Source organism: Taudactylus pleione, unplaced genomic scaffold (genome assembly GCF_031769625.1).
Source record: "Taudactylus pleione unplaced genomic scaffold, aTauple2 ptg000006l, whole genome shotgun sequence".
In the NCBI taxonomy this organism is placed as follows: domain Eukaryota; kingdom Metazoa; phylum Chordata; class Amphibia; order Anura; family Myobatrachidae; genus Taudactylus; species Taudactylus pleione.
The window spans coordinates 18,905,932-18,929,150 of record NW_028284409.1 but is presented as its reverse complement, the minus strand read 5'-3'; the positions used below and the strand labels follow the sequence as shown (position 1 = coordinate 18,929,150).

Sequence of the window (23,219 nt, the reverse complement as noted above, 5' to 3'; positions counted from 1 at the left end):
GCTACAATAAATCGGCGGCCATCGGCGGCCAGGGGGGGTTTGTAGGTACTCGGAATCCACTCCTGCTTGCGCGGGTGACAGTGGGATGATGACGTTTTACCTCACTTTGAGATCCGAGTCAGGCGTGAAAACCTGAGCTGGACTCGGATCTCGCCTCGGAGCTGCAAGTTCTCTGAGAACTGGACCCAGTCATCTCTAAAATATATATACTGTATCCTGCCTCTCATCATTGGTGCTGTTTAGAGGTATTACAATTGTGAAATATATATTATCAGTGTAAAACCCGCAATCTGCAGGCACTTTTTCCCAGCGTTGGTGGTAGTACTTGGTTGTAGTTTACGTGCAACTTTCTTTGACAGATAAACAAAGTATCGTGCCAATTGGTATTTAGCAAGTTATTAAAGTTTATTGACAACTATGCATGGTCACAAATGAATACTGTGCTAACGATTGATTTTCTTGCTATATTTCTACAGTCAACAATTATAACAATAGTGCACTTCAAATAAATGACATAGAAAGGCAGGGTGTTTTATTTCCCCAGAACCTGGAACAGTTGCCCCGTCATCTATCTATCTGTAAAGGAAATTTGATTTATTGCAAAGCACTGCACCACAAATTACACCTAACAATAGTGCAGCACAGACGGTGTAAGGGTTAGCGTTACAGCCTCACAGCACTGAGGTCGTGGGTTCGATTCCCACCTCAGCCCTAACTGTGTGGAGTTTGTACATTCTCCCTGTGCTTGCGTGGGTTTCCTCCCACCCTCCAAAAATATACATATAATATGCATAAAAAAAAAATGAACCCTAGTGTGTATGTTTGTGAGCATGTGATAGGGAACATAGATTGTAAGCTCCACTGGGGCAGGGACTGATGTGAATGGCCAACTATTCTCTGTTAAGCGCTGTGGAATATGTGTGCACTATATAAATAACTGGTAATAATAATAATAGTTCAAAGGCAAAACACTCTTTAAATAATAAGAACTACCCTATGGCAAATGTTATGAATAACTCAACAGTCATTAGTTCATATTGTTAAGAAACGGCTGGCCAGCTTATTATTAAATTGTTGGTGCACAATTTGTCTCTGTGGGAGTTTATTATACTTCCAGTGGTAATGATAAGTAGAGTCAACAAGTTGCAAAAATCCTGCTATTGTCTCTGCTGCACTTGTCTATTTTTTCCTCTGCAATCTGCCTATCTAGCAAGATACTGGCTCCTTCCACTGAATGTTGCCAATTTAATCACTGTTTACACTCCTGTCCTGAATTGGTAACACTGTTGCTAAATGTCTCATCGCATATTAATTATCCTCTATGCACGGGCGGTAGGATGACGTGTGTGGATGACGGAAGTGTTTGCCCACCTGTGGAAAATTGGGACTAGGTAGACTATATGGACTTAATAGGAGTCTCTAAATCCTGACAGCATGGAGGCCAAGAGGGATAATCTTTCTGTGCAGGCAATTTAGGAATTAAGATTTGAACCAAGAAAATACTCTGCCTCAAAGGTGTAGGGGGTGCCAGCTGTGTCTGGTAGCTTTACTTTGGGTGAGTCACTAAATCAGTGGAACACTGAGCAAAAGCTGTTCGTAAGTTCTGGGGGTAAGTTATGCTTTAGGGTCTGCAAAGGTGGCTGTCCATAGAGTCTGACTTCCTTATCTGCGAAGGCTGCCTGTCACTGTATGCTAAAGTGTAAGAGGAGACTGACGTTATTTTCCTACTGGGACTGGGTATATAACTGGGGTCTGCTTGCGGGGTCTTTCTATATTAACACTGGTTGCCGGTGATTTGTGCTTAATCACAGCCCTCTCCGCTAGTACTCCATCAACTGTTGGTAGCCTCTCCTCTGCACGTCTCCTCCAATCTCCGGCTACGGCTACCGCCCCCTGCCCACCTCTCGCTTAGGTAGGTCTGCCTCCTCTCCCAGTGTTCCCAGCACTCCCAGCTGACAGTGGCGAGAGAAAGTACAGTCTGTCACCAAAACCCCTGCTAAGCCGCAGTCCCGTCTCCAACTGCCATCCGCCGATGCCCGACTTCAGGTAAGTGCATTGGTACTGCTCACTCCTCGGCTACCTCAGCATATGACACTAACCATTACACTGGCAACCCTTTTATCTCTTTCCTCCGGGTTACTAGCATGTGCCGGCTCCCTTCCCGCTGGTCCCTCGCGGGCTTGCAGTGCTCGTGGCCTTATAGGGCTCCCCTTTTCAGCTTGATGGGGCATTCCTTGCCTTGTCCCCCACCATTACCAATAACACTAAGCCGATGAGCAGTCCACACTCCCAGGGGAACAAATTATGCTCGGGTCCACTGCAGGGCACACAAATGCCAGTGTGATATGCCCCTGCACTATCCAAAACAGTTTGAGGATGCTATAAATAACAATTTGAAGATACCCTCAACTCATATACAGTGGCATATATATATATATATATATATATATATATATACACACAAAAGTACTCTAACCCTTACTAGTGCTCAATAGTGGTACCCCCAAATCAAGGGGTATCACATCAGTAGAATGTGTCTGATATTTCATATGTGTAGTATTTATGTCCTCTTTTACTTTTACTATTTCTTCAATACACCTTAGTGCCAAACTATCTCTGTGCATGATTGGACTGTGAATGCACATATTTAAAGAGAATAGACAAAAATAAGCCATATGTTTTGAGAGGGGGGTGTGCTCTGCAATGTTTCTCTCTAGGCGATCATTAAAACCCATGAGAATCAATTTATGAAGGAACTATTTTCAAAACACAAGTGCACCCCCAGAGCTATCTAAGCAAATTTGGGAACTGTAAGATCCCAAAGAATTTTTAAATAAACAGGCTTAACATTGGGCATCTCTGAAAATTATGCAAGTATAATGCATCAGATTGCATTAGGGACAGAGTACCTCATTCAGACCCGGGTGCAAGTGCTGAGCGCTCGCAACTGGGTCGATGTTAAGGCCCTGCGGTCGCGCAGCGGCCGCACTGCATGGCGCAAGCCCTGGAGCAAGAGAGAAACTCTCTCGCTCAGGAGCTCACTACAAAAGGGGTGGCTGTCGATATTGATCGACAGCTCGGCCCATTTTGTAGGCGGGGGGGGTGGCTACACAAACGGAGGCGTTCCCAAGCAAACGCCTGCTGTTTTGTGGGTGGCCGCATTGATTTCAGCAGTGTTGTTAGTGGGGAGCTTCCTGCATGATCAGAGCAGGAAGCTCCCTGGGGCTCGCGGTTGCAGAGACCCAACCTTATGGTCTCGTCGCAAGCCCCAATGGTCGCGATGGTCTTGACCATCGCAACCATCAACCTGGTCAGTCGCAAAGCTGTGGGTGGTAACCAACAGCTTAGCTAGCAACCAGGAGGCTGCACTAAAAAAAGAAGCGGCCACCCTCATTCAGAGAGAGCGATCGCTTCTTGCGACCGCCTCTGAATGAGGGCCTGAGTGTCTGCTTCTGCTTTTATATTTGTACTGTCCCTGGTATGGATGCGCATTGCAGGGTCATAAATTCAAACTAATCTAATGAGGGAGCATGGTATCTCTAGGTGGTCAGGGTGCAGGTTAGGGAGTATATTAACTCAAGTGTGGATTTAAGGAATGGAAGGTCTTGCCCATAGCAACTAATCAGAATCTACTTATAATTTATCTTGCACCTTTTGGAAGATAAAAGCTAGAATCTGATTGGTTGCTATGGGTAACATCTCCACTTTTATAAACCCGCACTTTAGTAAATATACCCCTAGGTGTCTCCCTGGTATCAGCCGGTTTCTGTCAGGTTCCCCATGAGCAACTACATCCTTCTGCAACAGATTCTTGTGAGTGTTAAATAAGAACTTTAAAGTGTGGCTTAATGGATGAAGTATATTTTGCATCAGCTTGTCATGAGACACATTCTACACATCAACCTGCATATGGATCAACTGCAGAAGTGTCTTACCAGTCAGGCATTTGGAACCTATCGCTCCATCATAATATATATAGATGGGAATGGACCCCCTGTTTTGATTCTAATTTATTGTTGTGTTTTGGGTTTGGTTTTGCCAAAAACCACCTTCAAGTGTTTTGGTTCCAGATTTTTTTTTTAAATAAATTGAAAAAAATAAGTTAAAATCATTTTTTGGGTCTGTTTTTGTTCCTACCCTATTATTATCCTCAATAACATTATATCCCATAATTTCCAAACAATTTTGGCCTCCTCACAGCTCACAATACTGTTTTTACCTCTATTGGCCAAAGACTGCAATGAGGTAGATGGCTGATTAAGCTAAGCAACAGCAGTGGCACAAACACGCGGAAGTTCAACTTCAAATATGGTACATGTAGTATTTGTGGATACTAACTTGGTATTATAATTAGCACTGTTCTATCTAATTTATTTGCACAGGTTAAATGTCTGCTAGTAACATGCATATAGTTCTATTGAAAATACTTTCACTTCATCGTAGCTAGGATAGGAATGTGTCTGGTGTTGCTCTGGCCAAAATATAATAGTTACTATGTGTAGTTACATGACATTTTCATTCTAGTAACCAGCAGGATTCAGAATATATAAGAGCCATTAGCGGATAGTACTGAATTTTCAGGTATAGAGGGTTTGGAGAGGTATCGACCAATTAATTGAGGTTAATAATTGACCTGGATAATAATACACCTCTAATACCAAAAGCTGCAGTCTAGCTCAAGGCCCACATTCCAAGGACTGGGGTGAGTACCCTATCTTTGAGGTGTCCATTTTTTAACTGACAATATAAACTACATACATATTACAGTACATATCACGTCACATTCTGTTTTTGTAATTCACTTTTAATTTATTTAATAAAGGTTATTTTTTAGGAGATACTGCTTTTTGAGTGCTCCACTTTAGAATACTACCTCTTTTTTTTTACATGTGATATTTATTCTAGGGTGCACCTCCCATGAGAAATGAAATATAAAAATATTTACTAGATCATATGTATGGGTGCAGTATATAATATATAAAGAATTTAACTGCTCTTGTGTGGGTAATAAATCCCTTTTTTTCATAAGTGTTTATTTGTTTCCTTCTTCCCTTCTGTTTATTTTTTTAATTTTATATGTATGTGTGCTCAATCATTTTTGCTTTTTGTCCTTTCCCCCCTTCCTATTTATCAATTTTCTACCATGGTTTATAATGTTATTTTTTGGGAGGAGAGGTGAGATCTGAGAAAAAAGTACAGCAAAAATCGAACTTTTTTCTATTCTCAAATGTATTATTCTACTTAAACTCAAACTACAAACAGTATGATTGTATGGCATAGGGGCCACAATGCCTCTTGGCTGCCATCACTGGTGGAAGCTGAGGAGTTTTAGACCTATGTGACAGTAAATAACAGTCTAAGTTTTGGGGTGTTATCACGCTTTTTTTCTGGAAAGAAAAACTGCACAGTTTTAATCATTAAAGTTTACAAGCTGCTTTTTTACAATAAAACTAAATATGTACACACAAAAAAGCATAAAATCTATAACCAATCATAGTCCAAAAAAAAGAGATGGTCTTGCAAAATACAGTACACCAGTGCCCCAGTAAATTGACATAATATACTTTGCCTGGTCAAACCCACACAATCTTGGCAAAACCCTTAATGAAAAGTGGTGTACGATGAAATTGTGCTTGTGCCCTGTCACCCACCCACCATTATGGTGTATATATAAAAAGACATGCACAGTTTAACAAGCCAAGCAGCTTAGTAACAGGGACTGCCACTTTTGTAGTTGAAGTGATTGTTTTTTTTCGGCCCGCACAAAACAAGCTACCAATGAGATTAGGGTAGCTAACAGCGTTGTTAATCATCTCTACACTGGGAAGATGTCATTATCATCCTCATCCTCCTTACCCTCAACAGTTTTAAAATTATCATTACTCGATATTAGCTCATCCCCACTGGAATTCACCCTTACAGAAGCCTCTATACTTTGTTGCATTTGTTGGCAAAGGTCTTCTTCATAGAATTTGAAGTTTATCTTTATAAACATGAGATTTTTCACATTTTGTGGAAGTAGCCTCCTTCGCCGATCACTCACAAAGTTCTCGGCTGTGCTAAATGATATTTTCACATATACACTGGACAGCAGGCGGCTTACTTACACCAAAGCTTTTTTGTACAAGAGGTTCCAATTTGCCTTTTTTCCTCCCAGAAGTCAAAAAGACTGTGTGGCATGCTTTTTTGTACATTGTCATTAAAATAATCCTCCACCATTCTATTGATGCTTATTGCATCAGATTGAGTCACTGTGCTGGTACAAAATACATGGATACCCTATGCATTTTTGCCCATGTATTTTAAGAACCAGGACAGGCTCAATAGAGCCTGGGGACAGTTATGCTTGTGGGGGGGTGCACATAATTTTTTTTTACTGTTTACTATTTTTTTTTTTTTACATGGAAGCATTCACGGATCTCACTGATCTGTGAAGGCTTCTGTATAACTCGGACCTTGTAATGAAGGCGCATTACACGGTCCAAGTTTTCATAGGAAAAAACTCACACAGACCTGCATAATGTAATAGCTTCAAACTCACACATTCGCAGGCTATTACATTTGGAAAGTTGTTGGACATACTCAGACCTTATTACTTTACCCCATAGTTTGGCAATAAAGAACAAAGGGCCTGATTCAGAGCCGGACGCTCCTATCTAAAATTGGAGCTGCCTCCTGGCCGCTTGCATAGCTGAGGGTGACCAACCCACAGCTTATGCGAGCGGCCAAAAAGATGGTCGCGATGGTCAAGACCATCGCGACCATCAGGCATGCGATGGACCCTGCGGTAGGGTCTTTCTGCCACAAGCCCAGGAGTGCTTTTGGCTCTATCAGAGCCAAAAGCACTCCCACTGACATCACTAGTGATGTCAGTGGGGCCAGCCCCAGATGGTAGACGTTCCCATGTGAACAATTCCGTCTGGGCAGCAACGCCCCCGGCACGCCCCCCAAAGGGAGCGTGCTGTCCTCACCATCGACAGCACGCCCCCTTTGGTGCGAGACCCATAACGACGGTTTGGCCATCGCTATGCGGGTCTCACGCATGCGCACGACAGAGCTCCCTCTGTCATGCGCACTAGGGCACCATCGACCAGCTTGCGAGTGCTCAGCGCTCGCGAGCGGGTCTGAATCAGGCCCAAAGTCACTTAAGAAACAAAGCTACAGTTGGAAGTGGGGAGAATGCAACAAGCAATAGGACAATCAGGGTTGTGGTTACTGATAACTGCAGCCCAGTAGACAACATATTATCTATATCATCTAGTATAAGTAAGCAAGGTACAGTTCAAAAGTTGCGGATTGGTTAAGTATATCATAAACACAAAACAGTCTGTTTGGATGGCATTAAATGCAAATCGGGAACTCAATGTGGCATACATGACAGAATAAATTCTTAAACATAGGTCTGTACAAGCAGCAGTCAAGGCAGAGTAGGGGTCAAATTAGTGGAGGGACTTCATCAGTGGTGCTAACCACCTCCCATGTAAGGGGATGGGTACAGGATGCCAGAGCTCAGGATCCGGAATCCAGAATCCTGACACCGGCATCCCAACCAGGTTACAATCCAGATGGCTCTAGGTATATAACCCTATCCTAACCCCTAACTGGGATGTAGTTATGAGACCAGGGACCGTGATACCACCAGTCTCAATCCCAATGCTGAAAGTACAACACCAGACTTGAGATACATAGAAGGATGGCTGCTCGAATGAGGTTAGTCGGGGACACCTTTAGTGTTAGCTGCTGGGGGTAGGGTTAGGTTTAGATAGCATAGCGGGGTTAGCATTAGGTTTTAACTCCTAATGCTAACCTAGGGGGGAGGGTTAGAGTTAGGCATGAAGTGGGGAGACTAAGATTTAGGCTCTAATGGGGAGAGTTAGGGTGCAGGTTGGGGAGGGTTAGGGTTAGGCTACAAATTGGGAGGGTTTGGATTAGGGGGAGAAGGGTGGAGGGTAAGTATACTTACCCAACCTCTGCCAGGATACCAACTATTGGGATGCCGCTGTCGACATTTTGACAGGAGGCATCCCGAAAGCTAGCATTACATACCAATTCCCCCTAATCCTTCCCTTTACCCTAATCCTCCCTCCCCACTGCCTAAACTTAACCTCCCCCCTAGTACCTAAACCTAACTCTTCCCCCTTAGTGCCTAACCCTAACCCTCCCCTTTTACCCCAATACTTACCTTCGGGATCCCATCAGTCAGGATGCCTGCACTGGTATTCTGATAATTGTCGGGATTCCAGTGTCTGCATTCTGAATGCCAGAATTCTTAATGTATCCCCATGTAAGATGTCCAACTGAAACACCCTCCAATACCATTTTTTACTATGATCATGGAGGATAGCTGTAGGAGGGAGCTTTGCAATCTCTGTAAATGGTAGCACACTGCCTTTCTAATGCTAAAAGTAGTAAGTAGAAAGCCTGGCACAGAATGATACAAGGTGGACACTTGTCCCAGACCCCGATATTCAAAGGGGTCCCAGCCCCTCAGGAATCTAAGGAGCCCAGTGCATGTGTATCTCTTGCCTGTGCAGCCAATTTTTTTTTGCTGGTGCAGCATGCGTGATGTCATGACTTCACACCACTGGTTCAGAGAGGAGCTGCTGACTGTTGAATAATACCTGGTGACATTTGCTCTATTGAATGATACATTGTTCATCTGATTCTGATACCTAAAGTTTCTTGCAGGGTTACATTTTCACTTATTGCATTGACACAGCATAAGTTTTAATACAAGGTACATTAATCATTTGAACTTTCCTGAGCAATTTTTTACTGCTGCTACACAGGGTCCTGTGACATTGCGTTAATTATTAGATTCTTAAAGAATAGCATTTACTTTGCTTTAGTAGTGCTGTAAGCAAATATTTATTAATTTTTGGTTGTATCATTTCATATGTTATTACTTAGTATATATATTTTTATTATATTTTTGTATGCATTTTCCTAATTTTTGATTGATTATTAAATACATTTGTTTTATCATGCTTGCAGAATTATAATTTTTTCATATCCTTATGTGATAGAAGCACTGGTAAAGTGGTCAATGGCAGGTACATTTGTCCTAGGTTTTTGGCCTATATGTTCTAAAAACCCCTAGGAGAAGTCTGTTTTGTAAGCAGACCAGAGAATCGGCTTTTGGAAAAGACGGTTTGGGTCCTAGGGGTGTGGATGTGAGAAGAGGGAGGGCTCCATCCACAGGCCACTCCAGGTTTTGGGCCTTTCAGCCTGGTAACAGGCTCATTAGGGCTTGCAGCTGGAAATGGCTAATATAAGCATGATTTGTTTGTGGGTGAGTGTCTCACACCTGGGCGAGCAGGCAGACCAGCCTGTTCAGAGACACTTGGTGATAAGCCTTGTAAGTAATGTGCATGTGTTTTGTTGATGGTGAGGGCAATAGGCCCTACCATTACTGTAGAGAGGGAATCTGTTATGTATCTAGTGCCCAGCCAGGCTAGGAATTATGTTTGTTTTGTTTATGTTTATATTAATTTGGCACAATAAAGACTGGTGCTGACCAGTTTGTACAAGAACCCCTGACTTGTATTCTGTTTCTAAGGCACTTTAAATTTAAATCAAGTGTGACTAGCTCCTCCCCTTTTTACCCCCCTATAGGTCAGTATGAGAACCGTGCCTGAGGGGAGCAGAGAAAAAAGATTGACAGAAGAGGAGAAGGCGAAAGTACACAAAACAGCTGAAAGTTGAAACCAAAGTAAAACAAGAGATGACAACATGTCTCTAACATTCATAACATCACCCTAGATAACAAACATGTCTCCAACAGGCATAACAGGTGTGGCAGGAAGAAGAGCGCTGGGTGGGCATCCAGTGTCCCCTGTGGAATCAGAGAAAGGGTTTCATCAGTAAGTACCAAAATCCTGTTTTCTCCTTCATCCACTAGGGGACATTGGAGGAATTCAAGACAGTGGGGGTGTCCCAGAGCTCCCAACATGGGTGGGAAAGTGCTGAGAATCCTGCAAAACAGACTGACCATATTGCACTGCAGAAACCGCAAAAAGTGTCAAATCTGTAAAACCAAACAAAAGTATGCCGGCATGACCAAGTAGCTTCCCGGCATAGAGATTCCATAGAAATGCCTTGATTAGCCTCCCACGAGGCTCCCACTGAGCAAGTGGAATGTGTGGTAATGGAAGATGGAGCTTCTATAGATGAAGCCATATATGCCTGTCATATGGTCAGATGAATCCATCGAGCCATTGTCTGTTTGGAAGCTGGCCAACCCGGACAGGCAGCATCATACAAAACAAAGAGAGTATCCATCTTGCGAACAGCTGCCGTCCTCTCTACATATATGCTAAGAGCTGTATCCACATCCAAGGATCTAGAAGAAGGAGAATCCTGTGGAAGAACCAGAACTACAATAGGTTGATTGATGTGGAAGGCCAAAACCACCTTCGGCAGAAAATCCATTCTGGTGCATAGCTCAGCTCTATCCTCATGAAATACCAAATATGGTGGATAACATGATAAAGTTTCCAGCTCCGACACCCTCCTGGCAGAAGCTAGAGCCAGCATAAGTATCACCTTCCATGAAAGATATTTCAATTCCACCAACTCCTAAGGCTCAAACAGCGAAGACTGCAACATAGACAGGATGAAGTTCAAGTCCCATGGAGCTGTAGGAGGAACAAAGGGTGGTTGCAATCTAACCACACCCTGCAGAAAAGTCTACACGTCCAGTAATAAGGCCAATTTCTTTTGGAAGAAAACCGAGAGTGCTGAAATTTGTACCTTCAGAGATCCCAACCGAAGGCCCACTGAGAGACCAGCTAGCAGAAAAAGCAGAAATCTGGGAAGACTGCGTAGAAGGCAAAACTTTAAATTTGCACCAGGCTACATATGCCTTCCAAATACGATGGTAATGCTCAGAAGTAACTTTCTTCCTGGTTCCTAGCATCATAGGAATCACCTTGGAAGATATCTTAAGATGGCCCTTTCAACAACCACGTTGTCCAACATAGCTGCTTTAAGTTTGTTAGACTAAAGGACCCTGTAGGAATAGCTCCTCTCTGAGTGGTAAGTGCCACGGATTGTCTACCAACAGGAGCATATTTTTGGAGTACCAAGCTCTGCGAGGTCCATCCGGAGCAATCAGCAGGAACTTGGCCTGTTCCCTCTTGATATGTTGAAGGATTCGAGGGAGAAGGGGAAATGGAGGAAACAGATAAATGAATTGGAACCGCCATGGTGTTGACAGTGCATCCACAGCCACTGCTTGTGGATCCCTTGTTCGAGAGCAGTAAAGGGGCAGTTGATGGTTCTGTCTGGATGCCATGAGGTCAACCTGCTGAAGACCCTACCGTTGGAGCAGCTGCTGAAACTCCTGTGGATGTTGAGCCCATTCTCCTGGATGTACATCATGACAACTGAAGTAATCTGCCTCCCAATTTTTGATGCCCGGTATGAAGATTTCTGAAATCGACCTTGCGTAGCTTTCCACCCAGATAAGAATCCGGCTGACTTCCTTCATGGCCGCACGACTTCTGGTGCCTCCTTGTTTGTTTTTGTATGCCACTGCTGTGGCGTTGTTGGACTGGATCCTGACTGCTCGGCCCCTCAGAATGTGAGCAGCTGTCTGTAATGCATAGAAAACTGCTCTTATTTCCAATATGTTGATTGGAAGACTCGATTCCAGTGCTGTCCAGTGTCCCTGGAAGTGATGCTCTAAAATTACTGCCCCCCCAGCCTTTAAGACTCACATCTGTGGTAAGAAGTGTCCAATCCCACTCTCCGAATCTCTTTTCCTCCATAAGGTGAACTAAGTTTACCACCACAGTAGGGAAATCTGAGTCTTGGGTTGTAACCTGACTCTTTTATGAAGAAACAGGTGAGATCCCGACCATTGTGATAGGAGATCTAGCTGTAAAGGTCTGGAGTGAAAACGACCATACTGAACAGCCTCGAAGGCTGCCACCATCTTCCCCCGAAGTTGGATACATGCATGAACTGAAACCTGCCGACGTCGAAGGACCAACCTCACCATCTCCTGAATGGAACTTATTTTGTTGAGACACTGTGTCCATGATCATTCCTAGAAACTGCAATCCCTGTGTTGGTTGCAGATGTCACTTGGGAAAATACAGGATCCATCCATGACGAATGAGGAGGTTGTGCGTCACGGTGATGTCTTGTAATAGTTGATCCTTGGAATTCACCTTCAGCAGTAGGTCGTCCCGGTACAGAATAATAGTGATCCCTTGTTTCCGAAGGATACTCATCATCACAGCCATAACCTTTGTGAATATCCATGGGGCCAAAGATAAGCCAAAGGGCAAGGCCTGAAACTGGAGATGTGAATTCCAAACTGCGTATCTCAGGAAAGCCTGGTGAGGTGGCCAAATGGGAATGTGCAGGTAGGCGTCCTTTATATCTAGAGATACCATGAACTCTCCCTCCTCCAAGCCTGCAATTACCAACTAAAGAGACTCCATCTTGAACCTGAAAATCCATAAATATGGATTGAGAGCCTTTAAGTTTATAATGGGTCTGACTGAGCCGTCCGGCTTCAGAATGACAAAAAGACAGGAGTAGAATCCTTTTCCCTTCTGATGACTGGGGACTTTGATTACCACTTTCATAGACAGAAGCCTGTCTATTGCTTTCTGTAAGACCACACCTCTGTCGTTGGAAACTGGCAAACCTGTGCTCAAAAACGATTTGGGGGTTGAAGTTGGAAATTGAGCTTGTAGCCCCAAATTATTAGATCTCAGACCCAAGCATCCGCACAGGTTTCCGTCCAGACCTTGCTGAAGTCCCAAAGATGAGCTCCCACTCTGGGGTCCCCCAGGTAAGCGGGAAGCCCATCATGCACTGGGATTAGAAGTGGACTTAACCACCTGTAGACTTGAGCCTGTGGTGGCTGTGGTTCTACCCTGACCTCTGGTACCACGGAACATTGATGATCCTCCTCTGAAATGACCATGTGAGCGCCCTGGGGCCTGAAAGGACTGAAACAAAGGTACCGAGTAAGATATTCTAGGTGGAAGAGCTGTAGTCGGTAGAAAAGTGGATTTACCTCCAGTAGCCTGAATTATCCACTTATCTAGTTCTGCCCCAATAAGAACATTTCCAGTGAAAGGGAGTGCTTCCACAGTCTTTTTGGATTATGCGTCAGCCAGCCAAGTTCTGAGCTACAGCACCCACCATGCTGAAATTGCCAGAGCTGAAGTTCTGGAGGCAATAGAACAAACATCCTTAGATGCTTCTCCAAGGTAAGCCACCACTTCACCTATATGTTCTGCTAATGGAATGAGTTCCTCCATTGGCAGCTGATCTTTCATTCTGTCCGCCAACTGCTTAGCCAAAGTTTCGAAAGCCTTGTTAGTCCAGCAGCTAATGATCGCTGGACGAAGAGTCACCCCTGTAGTGGTGTAAATGGACTTGAGTGCTCTCCAGTTTCCGACGGACGTGTCCTTTAAAGACGGGACTCCAGGAACAGGGAGCGTAGTCTTTTTTGACAGTCACAATGCAGACAAATCTACTGTAGGGGGAGTTTCACAAGCTTTTCTATTATCTGAAGGAAAAGGGTAAAAAGATAATAAATGCTGAAAAAACATCTGAAAATTTTTATCTGGATGTTCCCAGGCTGTCCATAGAAGGGAATCCAGCTCTTCCAATACTGGGAAAGCTGTAGCAGGACCTGAGTCTTCTTGTATTGTATTTGCAATACCTGTCATATTGCAGTAATCAATGCTTCTATTCCCTCTGATACCAGTTCAGGTTTAGGCTCCAGAGGCTCTTTAGGTGAATCTTGGGCATACTCACCCTCTTCTAATTCCGGCATATCCTCTTCCTCCTCTGGGTCATCCCAATGGAGGACTGAGGGTAAAAATCTCTTTTTAGAGACCTGCGGAGTGGATGCCCTTGTCATGGCTTTGGAAATCCCCTCCATAGAAACAGCTAGGGATCTCGCACAAGCTGGTTCCCCTGTAGTAGCTGACCTGTAAGCCTCTCTTTCTCTGCAAGAAGCCTCCAGTTCAGCCGAGAGATAGGACATAACAGATGTAACCTGCGTTCAAGATGGTAGTTCTGACATCTCTGCAGATTGTTGATCTATATAACAATCATCACACAATCTGGAGGTAGATGCCTATCCCTGTGTAAATTTTTTTCCACACTTTTTGCAAGTAAATAATTTTTGTGATGCCTTAGACCTGCCAGTCATGCTGCTTACAAACCCCACATAAACCACAAAGAGGTTAAGTGACAAGGTAAGAAAAATCAGAATATACTGGGGTAAAGAGAGTTTGGAGACAGTCACACTTGCCAACAACAGCACTCCTAGCAGTGCCAGAACACCAGGCAAAGGATTAATGGAAAATGCTCTACATCAGCCTAAACCCCTGCTGTGATACATACAGATTCGCATAGGCTGTCCAGCGCTGCCTCTCCCTGTAATGGCCGCCAACAGTCTGCAGTGAAATGCTGGGGCTGAAGGGAGGTGGGAGATGGAGGTCGGAGCTAAGCTCCACCCCCTCCAAAAATGGGCACTTATTCCCAGTGTGTGTGTATATATATATATATATATATATATATATATATATATAATATATATAGCCTCTGTGCAGTATTATGCTGAGCCTCCTAATGCCGGGAAAACACCAGCTACCCTGCTAGTCAGGGAGCCAGAGCACACACAGGAAGATGCCTATTGATAGCACTAAGCTGGCTTCCCTGCTAATCAGGGAGCCAGCTATACTCACAGTGAGATGTGCTGTGGCTGTCCTGCTGCTGGCGCGGCTCTGTGGGGGGTCTATGAAGCCACCTCTGATTGCGTTAAGCTGACTGCCCTGCTAATCAGAACTTCAATCTCATTCATCACAGAGCGAGGACTGGAGACCAACACCCACAGTGTCGGATGACACGAGCCGCCAGGACACGGAATGAGAGACACCAGACGAGAGAGGTGGAACCCAGAGAACATCTAGCCAGCAGGGGTAAGAGCAGAGCCCTGTCAAGGCAGGAGGAGGTGAGTTCCCCAGCAGGTCTGGAGAGCGGGGACTGTTCCCATCAGAGCCGTCTACGGTCATCCACCTCTGTTGCACCACTTAGTCCCGCCCAACGAGACACGCCGGTGGTCATGGGGTCAGCCTGGTGCTTTCCGGCGAGTCCACGGGTCAGACCTGGTGTTAGCTTTCTACGCCTCCCACTGCTATACAGGTTATATCCGTACTGATTACCCCAGAACATCACCCCGGGCATCTATACTCTTCTTACATGCTGCTGTCCACTGACTTTATCGTGTGGGACGCCGCACCAACATATCCCCCTTTACACATTAACTCTCTCCGGCCGGTTCATCTCCAGATCCCAGCAGTGCATTGAATATATCACATCACTATTCCCACTGTCTCACATTGTGGGACTGATCCTGTTACAGAGAGGCACATACCTCGAACGTTTTGCTTATTGCAGTTTACACTGCTTACACACCTGCATGGGTACATCTTGTTGATTTATTCTTTGCAAGCAACAACACTTTGTCTGCATTTATTGTTCGCTCATTTATATATGTATGTTTTTTATTCAGTAAATATTTTTTTTGTGATAGTTGAGTTGGGTATTCCTCACATTCATACTTTCATATGTAGTCATTTATACTTACATAATCATAAGTGGTATAGAGCGCATTTACCCATATTTGCATTTTCTCTCTATAGTAGAAAGGATGGACACCCTTTCAGAAGTGCAGCCATACCTCTTACTTTTGCAATAGTCCAGTGCACAGTAGATCTCCATTTGTACTGTAATGGAGCAATAAGCTGGCTGCCCTGCTAATCAGGGAGCCAGCTGTACTCACAGGAAGGCTTGCTGCTGCTGCCAGTGCGGCTCTGACTGTGGGGGGTCTGCAATGCATACTGCAAGCAGTGGCATGTGGCCCCCCTGAAGACTGAGTTCTCAGGTGCCGGGGACCCCAGACTAAGTGCATGCACTTGCGAGTGGGTTCCCTCCAGCAGCGTCCCATGTAGCAGACAGCCAGTTGTAGCTACTGCCTGTATGTCCTCAGAGTTGATTCTTCTTTTGCATTTAAAACTATCCTAGCCCTTAAGAGCAGGAGAGATCTTTTTTGTAACCTGCGCTCTCTCGGGATCAAACTAATACTGGCCTATAGGGGGGTATAGAGGGGAGGAGCTAGTCACACTTTATTTAAATTTAAAGTGCCAGCTCCACTCAGCACCGTCTATACCCCACTGTCTTGAAGTCCTCCAGTGTCCCCTAGTGGATGAAGGAGAAACTAGGCTGATGATAATCTATATACAGAACATTAAAATATATGTATGGCATTCTGTGGTATTGTGTTTGAAAAAAAAGCAGTATTTTTTTACAATCTTTTTTGTCTTTAATAATTCCAGAGAATTTTATCTCATCCAAACAACTACCAAAAACTTTTTATTTAAGGAAAAATCACTCTATTCAATTCTCCCTCTATGCTATAATGGACAAATAAGTGCTCAAATTAAACATCTGCATATTGCACAACTCATACTATCCCTTCTTATTAGTTCTCAACTGCAACAATCTTATTTGTGTTTTTGTGTTTCATCCATGACCCACAGATCCAGACTACATAAGACCATACTTGCCTACTTTTGAAAATTAGTTTCAGGGAGATTATAGTCAGTGGTAGTAAAGTATGTGCCACCAAGGGGTATGCCATGCTCCACCCAAAAGCCATGTCTAGCTTTGCCCATGGGTGTCTCAATTGTACTCAGGGTTGTGGCTCTGGCAATATTGAGATATCGTTGTTGGATACTGTGGAATGCGGGTCCTGGTGGTTGTGGGTAAGAGTCACTGCTGTCCAGTTGCTGCTGTGTGGGCTAGTGTCTCATTCCTGTTGCAGCGGTGCAGGATGTGTCATATAATATTGTGCAGTTTTCTCTCCTCTATATAATAATACAACATATAAAGCTCTATTTACTACAATCCGCATTAAAATGCAGATTGTAGTGCGATATTTCCGACTGAATTTGCATTGCGAATTCAGGCAATATCAACGGTATTTATTAAAAATTTCTAGCAGGGACAGAGCTTGCGATAAAGCTCTGTCTCTGTGAATCCCATCTGCAGCCTTATCACTGTTCTTTTTGGAAAAAATACAGTGACAAGGTTCTGCGCATGCGCCAACCAGCCGCTGCTACATGCTGCCCCCCTCCCCCTAGTGACCCACCTTACGGCCACCCCCCTTCACATGACCCTCCTTACTTTTACTTACACTTACCTCTGGTCAGGTCATCACTGCTCCGATGATGTCCTCCCTCCAGACAAGCTGACCAGAGGGAGGACATCAGATAAGTTTTTTTTGTTTACTTTTTTTTTTTTTTTTTTTTTAGCAGTGATCAACTTGCAGTCTGTTTAGACCACATAGCTGATCACTGTTGTCTGGCTGTGGGCTCTGCTCTGCCCAATAGAGAGCAGGAGTCTGGTAACTGGGGGAAAGCCTGGAAAATGCCACCTCCAGGTGGTGTTGTTATCACAGGGTTTCCACCGGTATGTTTTCAAATTTTATTTTTAGTAAATCTTGGGCAGATCGCATTTCCCATTACAATTATAGAAACTGCTATCTGTTTTCTAAAAATATGTGATAATTTGGGCTTGGAGTAGAATATTACAAATTCTACTCCAATTTAGTAAATTTAGGTGAAACTAAAATAATGTGAAATGGGTGCGAAAACACCCTTTTTCACTTTATTTTTAGTAAAAATAATGTTAATAATAGAGCCCATAGTGTGTACTGGGAGCTGTGTCATTATCCCTCATATCAGTATAATCCACTCTCATCTTTATAATAATGCCACATATCAGTGTGTGCTAGGAGCTGTGGCCCTGATTCAGAGCCAGACGCTCTGAAAGAGCGCTCGCTCTGAATCAGGGCCATCCCTCTTCGTTTTTAGAGCGGCCTCCTGGCCGCTTCTATAGCTGTGAGTCACCACCCACAGCTATAGCGAGCAGCCAAAAAGATGGTCGCAATGGTCAAGACCATCATGACCATTGGGCTTGTGATGAGACCCTTGTGGTAGGGACTCGTTGCCGCAAGCCCTGGAGTGCTTTCGGCTCTATGAGAGTCGAGAGCACTCCCACTGCCATCACTTGTGAAGTCAGTGGGGCCAGCCCCAGACGGTAGGCATTCCCATGGGAAAGCCTCCATCTGGGCAGCCACGCCCCCGGCATGCCCACCAAAGGGGGCATGCTGTCACTCACCATCGACAGCACGCCCCCTTTGTAGCGAGACCCGTAGCGACTGCTTGCCCGCCGCTATCCGGTCTCACGCATGCGCACGACAGAGCCGGCTCCCTCTTGCGCACGCGCATTGGGCCAACATCGATCTGCTTGTGAGCGCTCAGCGCTCGCGAGTGGATCTGAATTAGGCCCTGTGTCCCCCCTCCCTCATATATCACTGTAAAGTATTGACTCCCTCCAGGGCCGGATTAATAATGGGCTGATGGAGCTACAGCTCCAGGCCCCCAATCAAAATAGGCCCACCAACAGCTGTGCTCCTGCTATTGACAGGAAAACAATATTTCCTGCTACAGCAGCCTGCGCTACGGCCATCCGAGGCCCCGCCCCCAATAGATGCGACCAGCACCCCCCTCCTGGCCGCGTCATCAGGTGGATCAAAGACTTTCACTGTCGGCATACATTAGAGACATGGCGGCGCAATGGAAGGCTTCACTAGCCCTCCCTCCCTGCGCCGCATATGCAATCACGCGGCGACTCTACTGCACCATGTGACATCGTGATGTCACAAAGGTGCCACCCTGCCATGACCGCCGCACAGCGCGCCCTGACGGAAGTGAGGCAGCAGCAGCCTGAGGCAGCTCCGTGAAGGTGGCCCTGCATGGTGACTAATACTGACTCCTGAGGTGAGGAGTCAGCCCTGCTGGCTGCCAGCCTGACTGCTGCCTGCTGTGCGATAAGGTAAGTCGTGAATGATGCACTGCAGATAGATAGATATATATATATATATATATATATATACACACACACAGAGAGAGAGATATGTATATATATAATATATACTCATATAGCCATACTTTACAAACAAATATAAATTCATAAATATATTCACATATATACACACATTAATATATATATATATATAATGCACACTCACCCCCTTCTTCCAGAGAAGATTCCAGGACTTGCACTCCACCACAAAAAAATGGGTTTTATCCAATATAAAGGTTATATAATACGGAGGCCTGTATTATGTAACCTCTATATTGGATAAAATCATTTTTTTTTGTGGTGGAGTGCAAGTCCTGGAATCTTCTCTGGAAGAAGGGGGTGAGTGTGCATTATTACTATACATATGGACCCTGCACCTGCCATTGCCACCTGAAGAGAGTGCATTCTCTCCTTAAACTGGCGTATTCTATGTGGGCAAGATAGAACGCCAGTTTAAGAAGAGAATGGTGCAACATCAGGCTGCCATCAGAGCTGCACTCTCTTCAGGTGGCAGCGACCAACCGGTCGCTAGGCATTTTGCCCTAGTGAAACAGCATTGCCACTGTACGCTATAAGATCATTGATTATGTTCCAGATTCCATAAGAGGAGGAAATAGGCCCAAAAAGTTGTTGCAGCTTGAAACATCTTGGTTTTTCCGTTTGGACACTCTTGCTCCTTGTGGTCTAAATGAATCCCTAGGTCTGAGTTGTTATCTATAGTTTTATTTGTAGGTGTGTATCACTGTGTGTTTGTCTTGATTTAACTGTAGTTTGCTAATAGTTTTTCATTGTCAGTAATTTACCAGCATACATTAGTTGTGTAATATTTGTAGTGTATAGCACAGGTGATTTAAGCATATGTTCGCTGGATGACTACATTTATTAAGATAACCGTCTATGTGCCATACCACATTGGGTTGAGTGAGTTCTTCGTTTTTTATCCCCCTCAATATTGTATTATAATTTTTTTTAGACTCTTTGGCACAAACCAGCATGTAACAACCGAGTGGTACATTGAGTCAGACATTGAAATCAATATTTATGCGGTTTGTTATCAAGCAATAAGATTTTGCTTCATTTTTTGATAATACATTTAGTACCTATTCAGGTACATCTATGATCAGTTATGCTACTATTAGTCATGTTTTTTGTTTTATCCATATACCGGAAGTCTCATTCTGTTATATTAAAACTGTTGGTCACATCCAGTAATTATGATTTAACTAAAGGGGCCTATCCATTAGCAGATAAATTTGAATGATGAACGATTTATCGTTCAGTCGTTCAATTTATCTGCTAATGGATAAGCTCTGAACGATCAAAATGCGCACTCCCATTGGCCGACGAATTTGGTCTTTTGTCTCTCCAACATGTTGGTCAATTATCGCTTATCGCTGACAGATATTAGAAATATCTGTCAGTTTATAAGCGGTGAACGATGAACAATATTTTTAATGAACATGAATAGAAACAGAAAAAAATCCACTCCCAGAATGATGTCATGTAATATCGTTCGTCGTTTGCAAAAATCTGTCATGTAGATGACAGATATGTCACAGAAGCCCAAGGTATTTTCAAGGGATAAATCTTTTGTTTTTCATCTTACAGAAAGAACTGCTAATGGATAGGCCACCTTAAGTGTTAACTCTTTGAGATAATGTTTATTGTTTATATAAGATTTGACATTTTATATTAAAATATTTATTTTGTATATATACATCTATTTTCAGTTTCTAGTATACGATAGCTATTGACACCATTTAGATTAGGTTTTTTTTCACTTACACTATTAGGCATATTGTATTTTTGTTACATGTATTGTTTGTGTTTTGGGAAGCCTGGCTATTGCAGGATATTTGAGCATTTTCTTGTTTCAGTAATTTACTATATTTTATTCACTTAGACTTGATACTCATAGGCTGGAGTTGCGGGCGCCCCGGCAGTGTATCCTTATACTAGCACTCAGGGCCGTAGCTAGGGTAGTGCATCCGGTGCCATCGCACAGGGCACCACAGGTCAGGGGGCGCTGTTTGGGCCTGTCAAATTTCTGTTTATTATCATTCTTGCTTGTAGCATCCTCTTATTTCATCCTCAGCATCTCCTGGCCTCTCCTATCTCTTCCCTGGCCCTTCCCCATGAGGCCATGGCCCTTTTTTGGGTGCATTATGTCCCTTTTAAAAATGAGGGGGGCGCCAATGCTCTTTCTGGCACAGGGCACCAAAAAGTCTAGTTACGGCTCTGCCAGCACTATATGTAGTATTCACTTTTTATATTTCAGATACATATGATTTATGTACACATAAAACTTTGCTGATGTTTTTTGCACACAATGGGGTTTTTATCAGCTTGTTATGAGGTATTTGACATTTTGTTTTGTTCTGTTTACTTATGTCTGTACTTTCACTATGGTTGTATAGCGTTGCCACGGCTTCAGTCCCAGCACTATGCATGTTTTGTCATCCTGTGCGCCTGGCGGGGTCACGTGGCCGTCAGCCGCATGCTGAGATTACTCACGTGTGTGCTGAGCGAGTTCTGGGACCCAGTGTGGCGCAGAGGCTGGGAGAAAATTAACACGGCCGGTGGGGTGAGTTATATAAGTGTGTTTTTGTTAATGTTATTTATCTGACATCCTGATGAAGGGGCATATGGCCCCGAAACGTTGATGAGATGAATGAATAAATAAAGCACAGCACTGCTTCACCTTTTCTGCAAGTTCTCTGAGTGCCGCCTCTTTCGTGTCTATATGGTGGGGACGCTGTTCCCTGTAAAAGGAGGGCACCTGAGCAAGCATTTCATCTGATACACAAGTGAGTGCCGGATCATTGTTGGAGATTATATATATATATATTCAAATGCATCCTGCACTCTCATCATCTATGGGACAACGTTGGGGTGCTTCCAGTGGCTTAAAGGCCACATAAATATATATACACACTTCTGTTAAGGGTTTACAGTGTCCTGGTGCAAAATTTGGGGCTACTTAGGTTGTATACAACATAATATTTACCATGCTAAATATCCACACTGAACCATGCTTGACGGCGCTTCACTGCAGGGTCCCATTCATATTATTTGTTTACAGATCACTTGTGGATCGGACGCTCTGTGACACAGACCTGCCCGATTTCAAAGGGGCAGAATGCACTCTGCCCCTTTTGGTGGCAACCCACTAAAACAGCCTGCTGGGTGCCATCCTCACCAGTGGACAACAGTGTCATGCCAGTGGGAAAAATAGCGGTGTTGCGGTCAACACCGGTGAATGGATCCGGGCGCCCCATGTGGTCTTAATCCGTGACTGTGTCCATTTCCCATAGACATTGTGCCAACGTGGGCCACTACAATTATCCTGGTGGTCCCCACATACCCCAGTAAGCCAATGTTCATAACCATAACAAAATAGAATTAAAGCATTTTATAAATAAAAATTGTTGCATTTTGTTAATAATCCATAGTTTATGGGTTTTTTTGCACATATTCAGTGGTCAATAATATAACAGGTGGTGTTTGCTTCATATAAGCAAAGAGGGGAAAGATAATGAGGTGGTTGAAGATAGATGTCCATGGTGCTAAGCCATGGCACAGACCACACCCACTTTATAGGCCACACCCACACATCAGTAGTCACACCCCTGCCATGCTGGTAACACCTCCTGCGGCAGCACATAATAGGCCCTTCATAAAGGTCAGCTCCAGGCCCATGTGGACCTTAATCTGGTACTGACTCCCTCAACTGTACCACCATGACCAGTGTGCAGTCTCCACAGTCATTTACCAGTTTCTCATGCTGCTGATGCTGAGTGATCCTTGCACCGACAATTACAGTGTGTCTGGCTGACATGGAGGAGGAAGCTGGTCCCACTGCATTGTGAGGAGCATCCATCAGACAGAAAAGGTAAGGGACCATCCAGGCTGTGCTGCTGCAGTACAGCACTGCCGTCCACCTGCCCATATACTTCTTGTGTTTACACATAGCCACACTGGGACTGGGCTCCAGGGAAGACACTGTGAGCACTGTGACAGTGCAACAGGTTGCTGTGCTAGTGTGTTTCGGCCACCGCTTCCCACAACCTGCGGTGCCAGCCTATAGTACATAAAGTGACGTACTCAAGGCCCATCCCCATCACATCCAGACTTCCTCAATCGCAGTCAGGATTTTAGAGGTAGCAGTTGGGAACCGAGGGGAATAACATTTCTTCCTGGGGTAGCGAGAGCTCCCACCTTAAAGTGGGAGGCTACCACGGGATGTGGGAGGG

General features: G+C 44.3%; 1 protein-coding gene across 7 annotated transcripts in view; it reads left to right on the top strand.

Moving 5' to 3' along the window:
• The first annotated feature begins 1,433 nt into the window (after positions 1-1,433).
• Positions 1,434-23,219, top strand: part of LOC148543105 (uncharacterized) — a 98,651-nt gene continuing 76,865 nt past the window's right edge. For 3 of the 7 annotated variants that reach the window (XR_015870732.1, XR_015870743.1, XM_088451738.1), the window contains exons 1-2: positions 1,837-2,046; positions 14,845-14,989. Coding sequence is in view for 5 of the 7 variants with exons in the window: in XM_088451738.1 (XP_088307864.1) it covers positions 2,033-2,046; positions 14,845-14,989 (159 nt within the window). In the remaining 2 variants the exon portion in view is untranslated. Of the gene's footprint in view, positions 1,556-1,836; positions 2,047-9,615; positions 9,713-9,784; positions 9,864-14,844; positions 14,990-23,219 lie in introns of those variants that run through there. The other 4 variants (XM_088451741.1, XM_088451742.1, XM_088451743.1 and 1 more) reach the window with 4 other exon arrangements.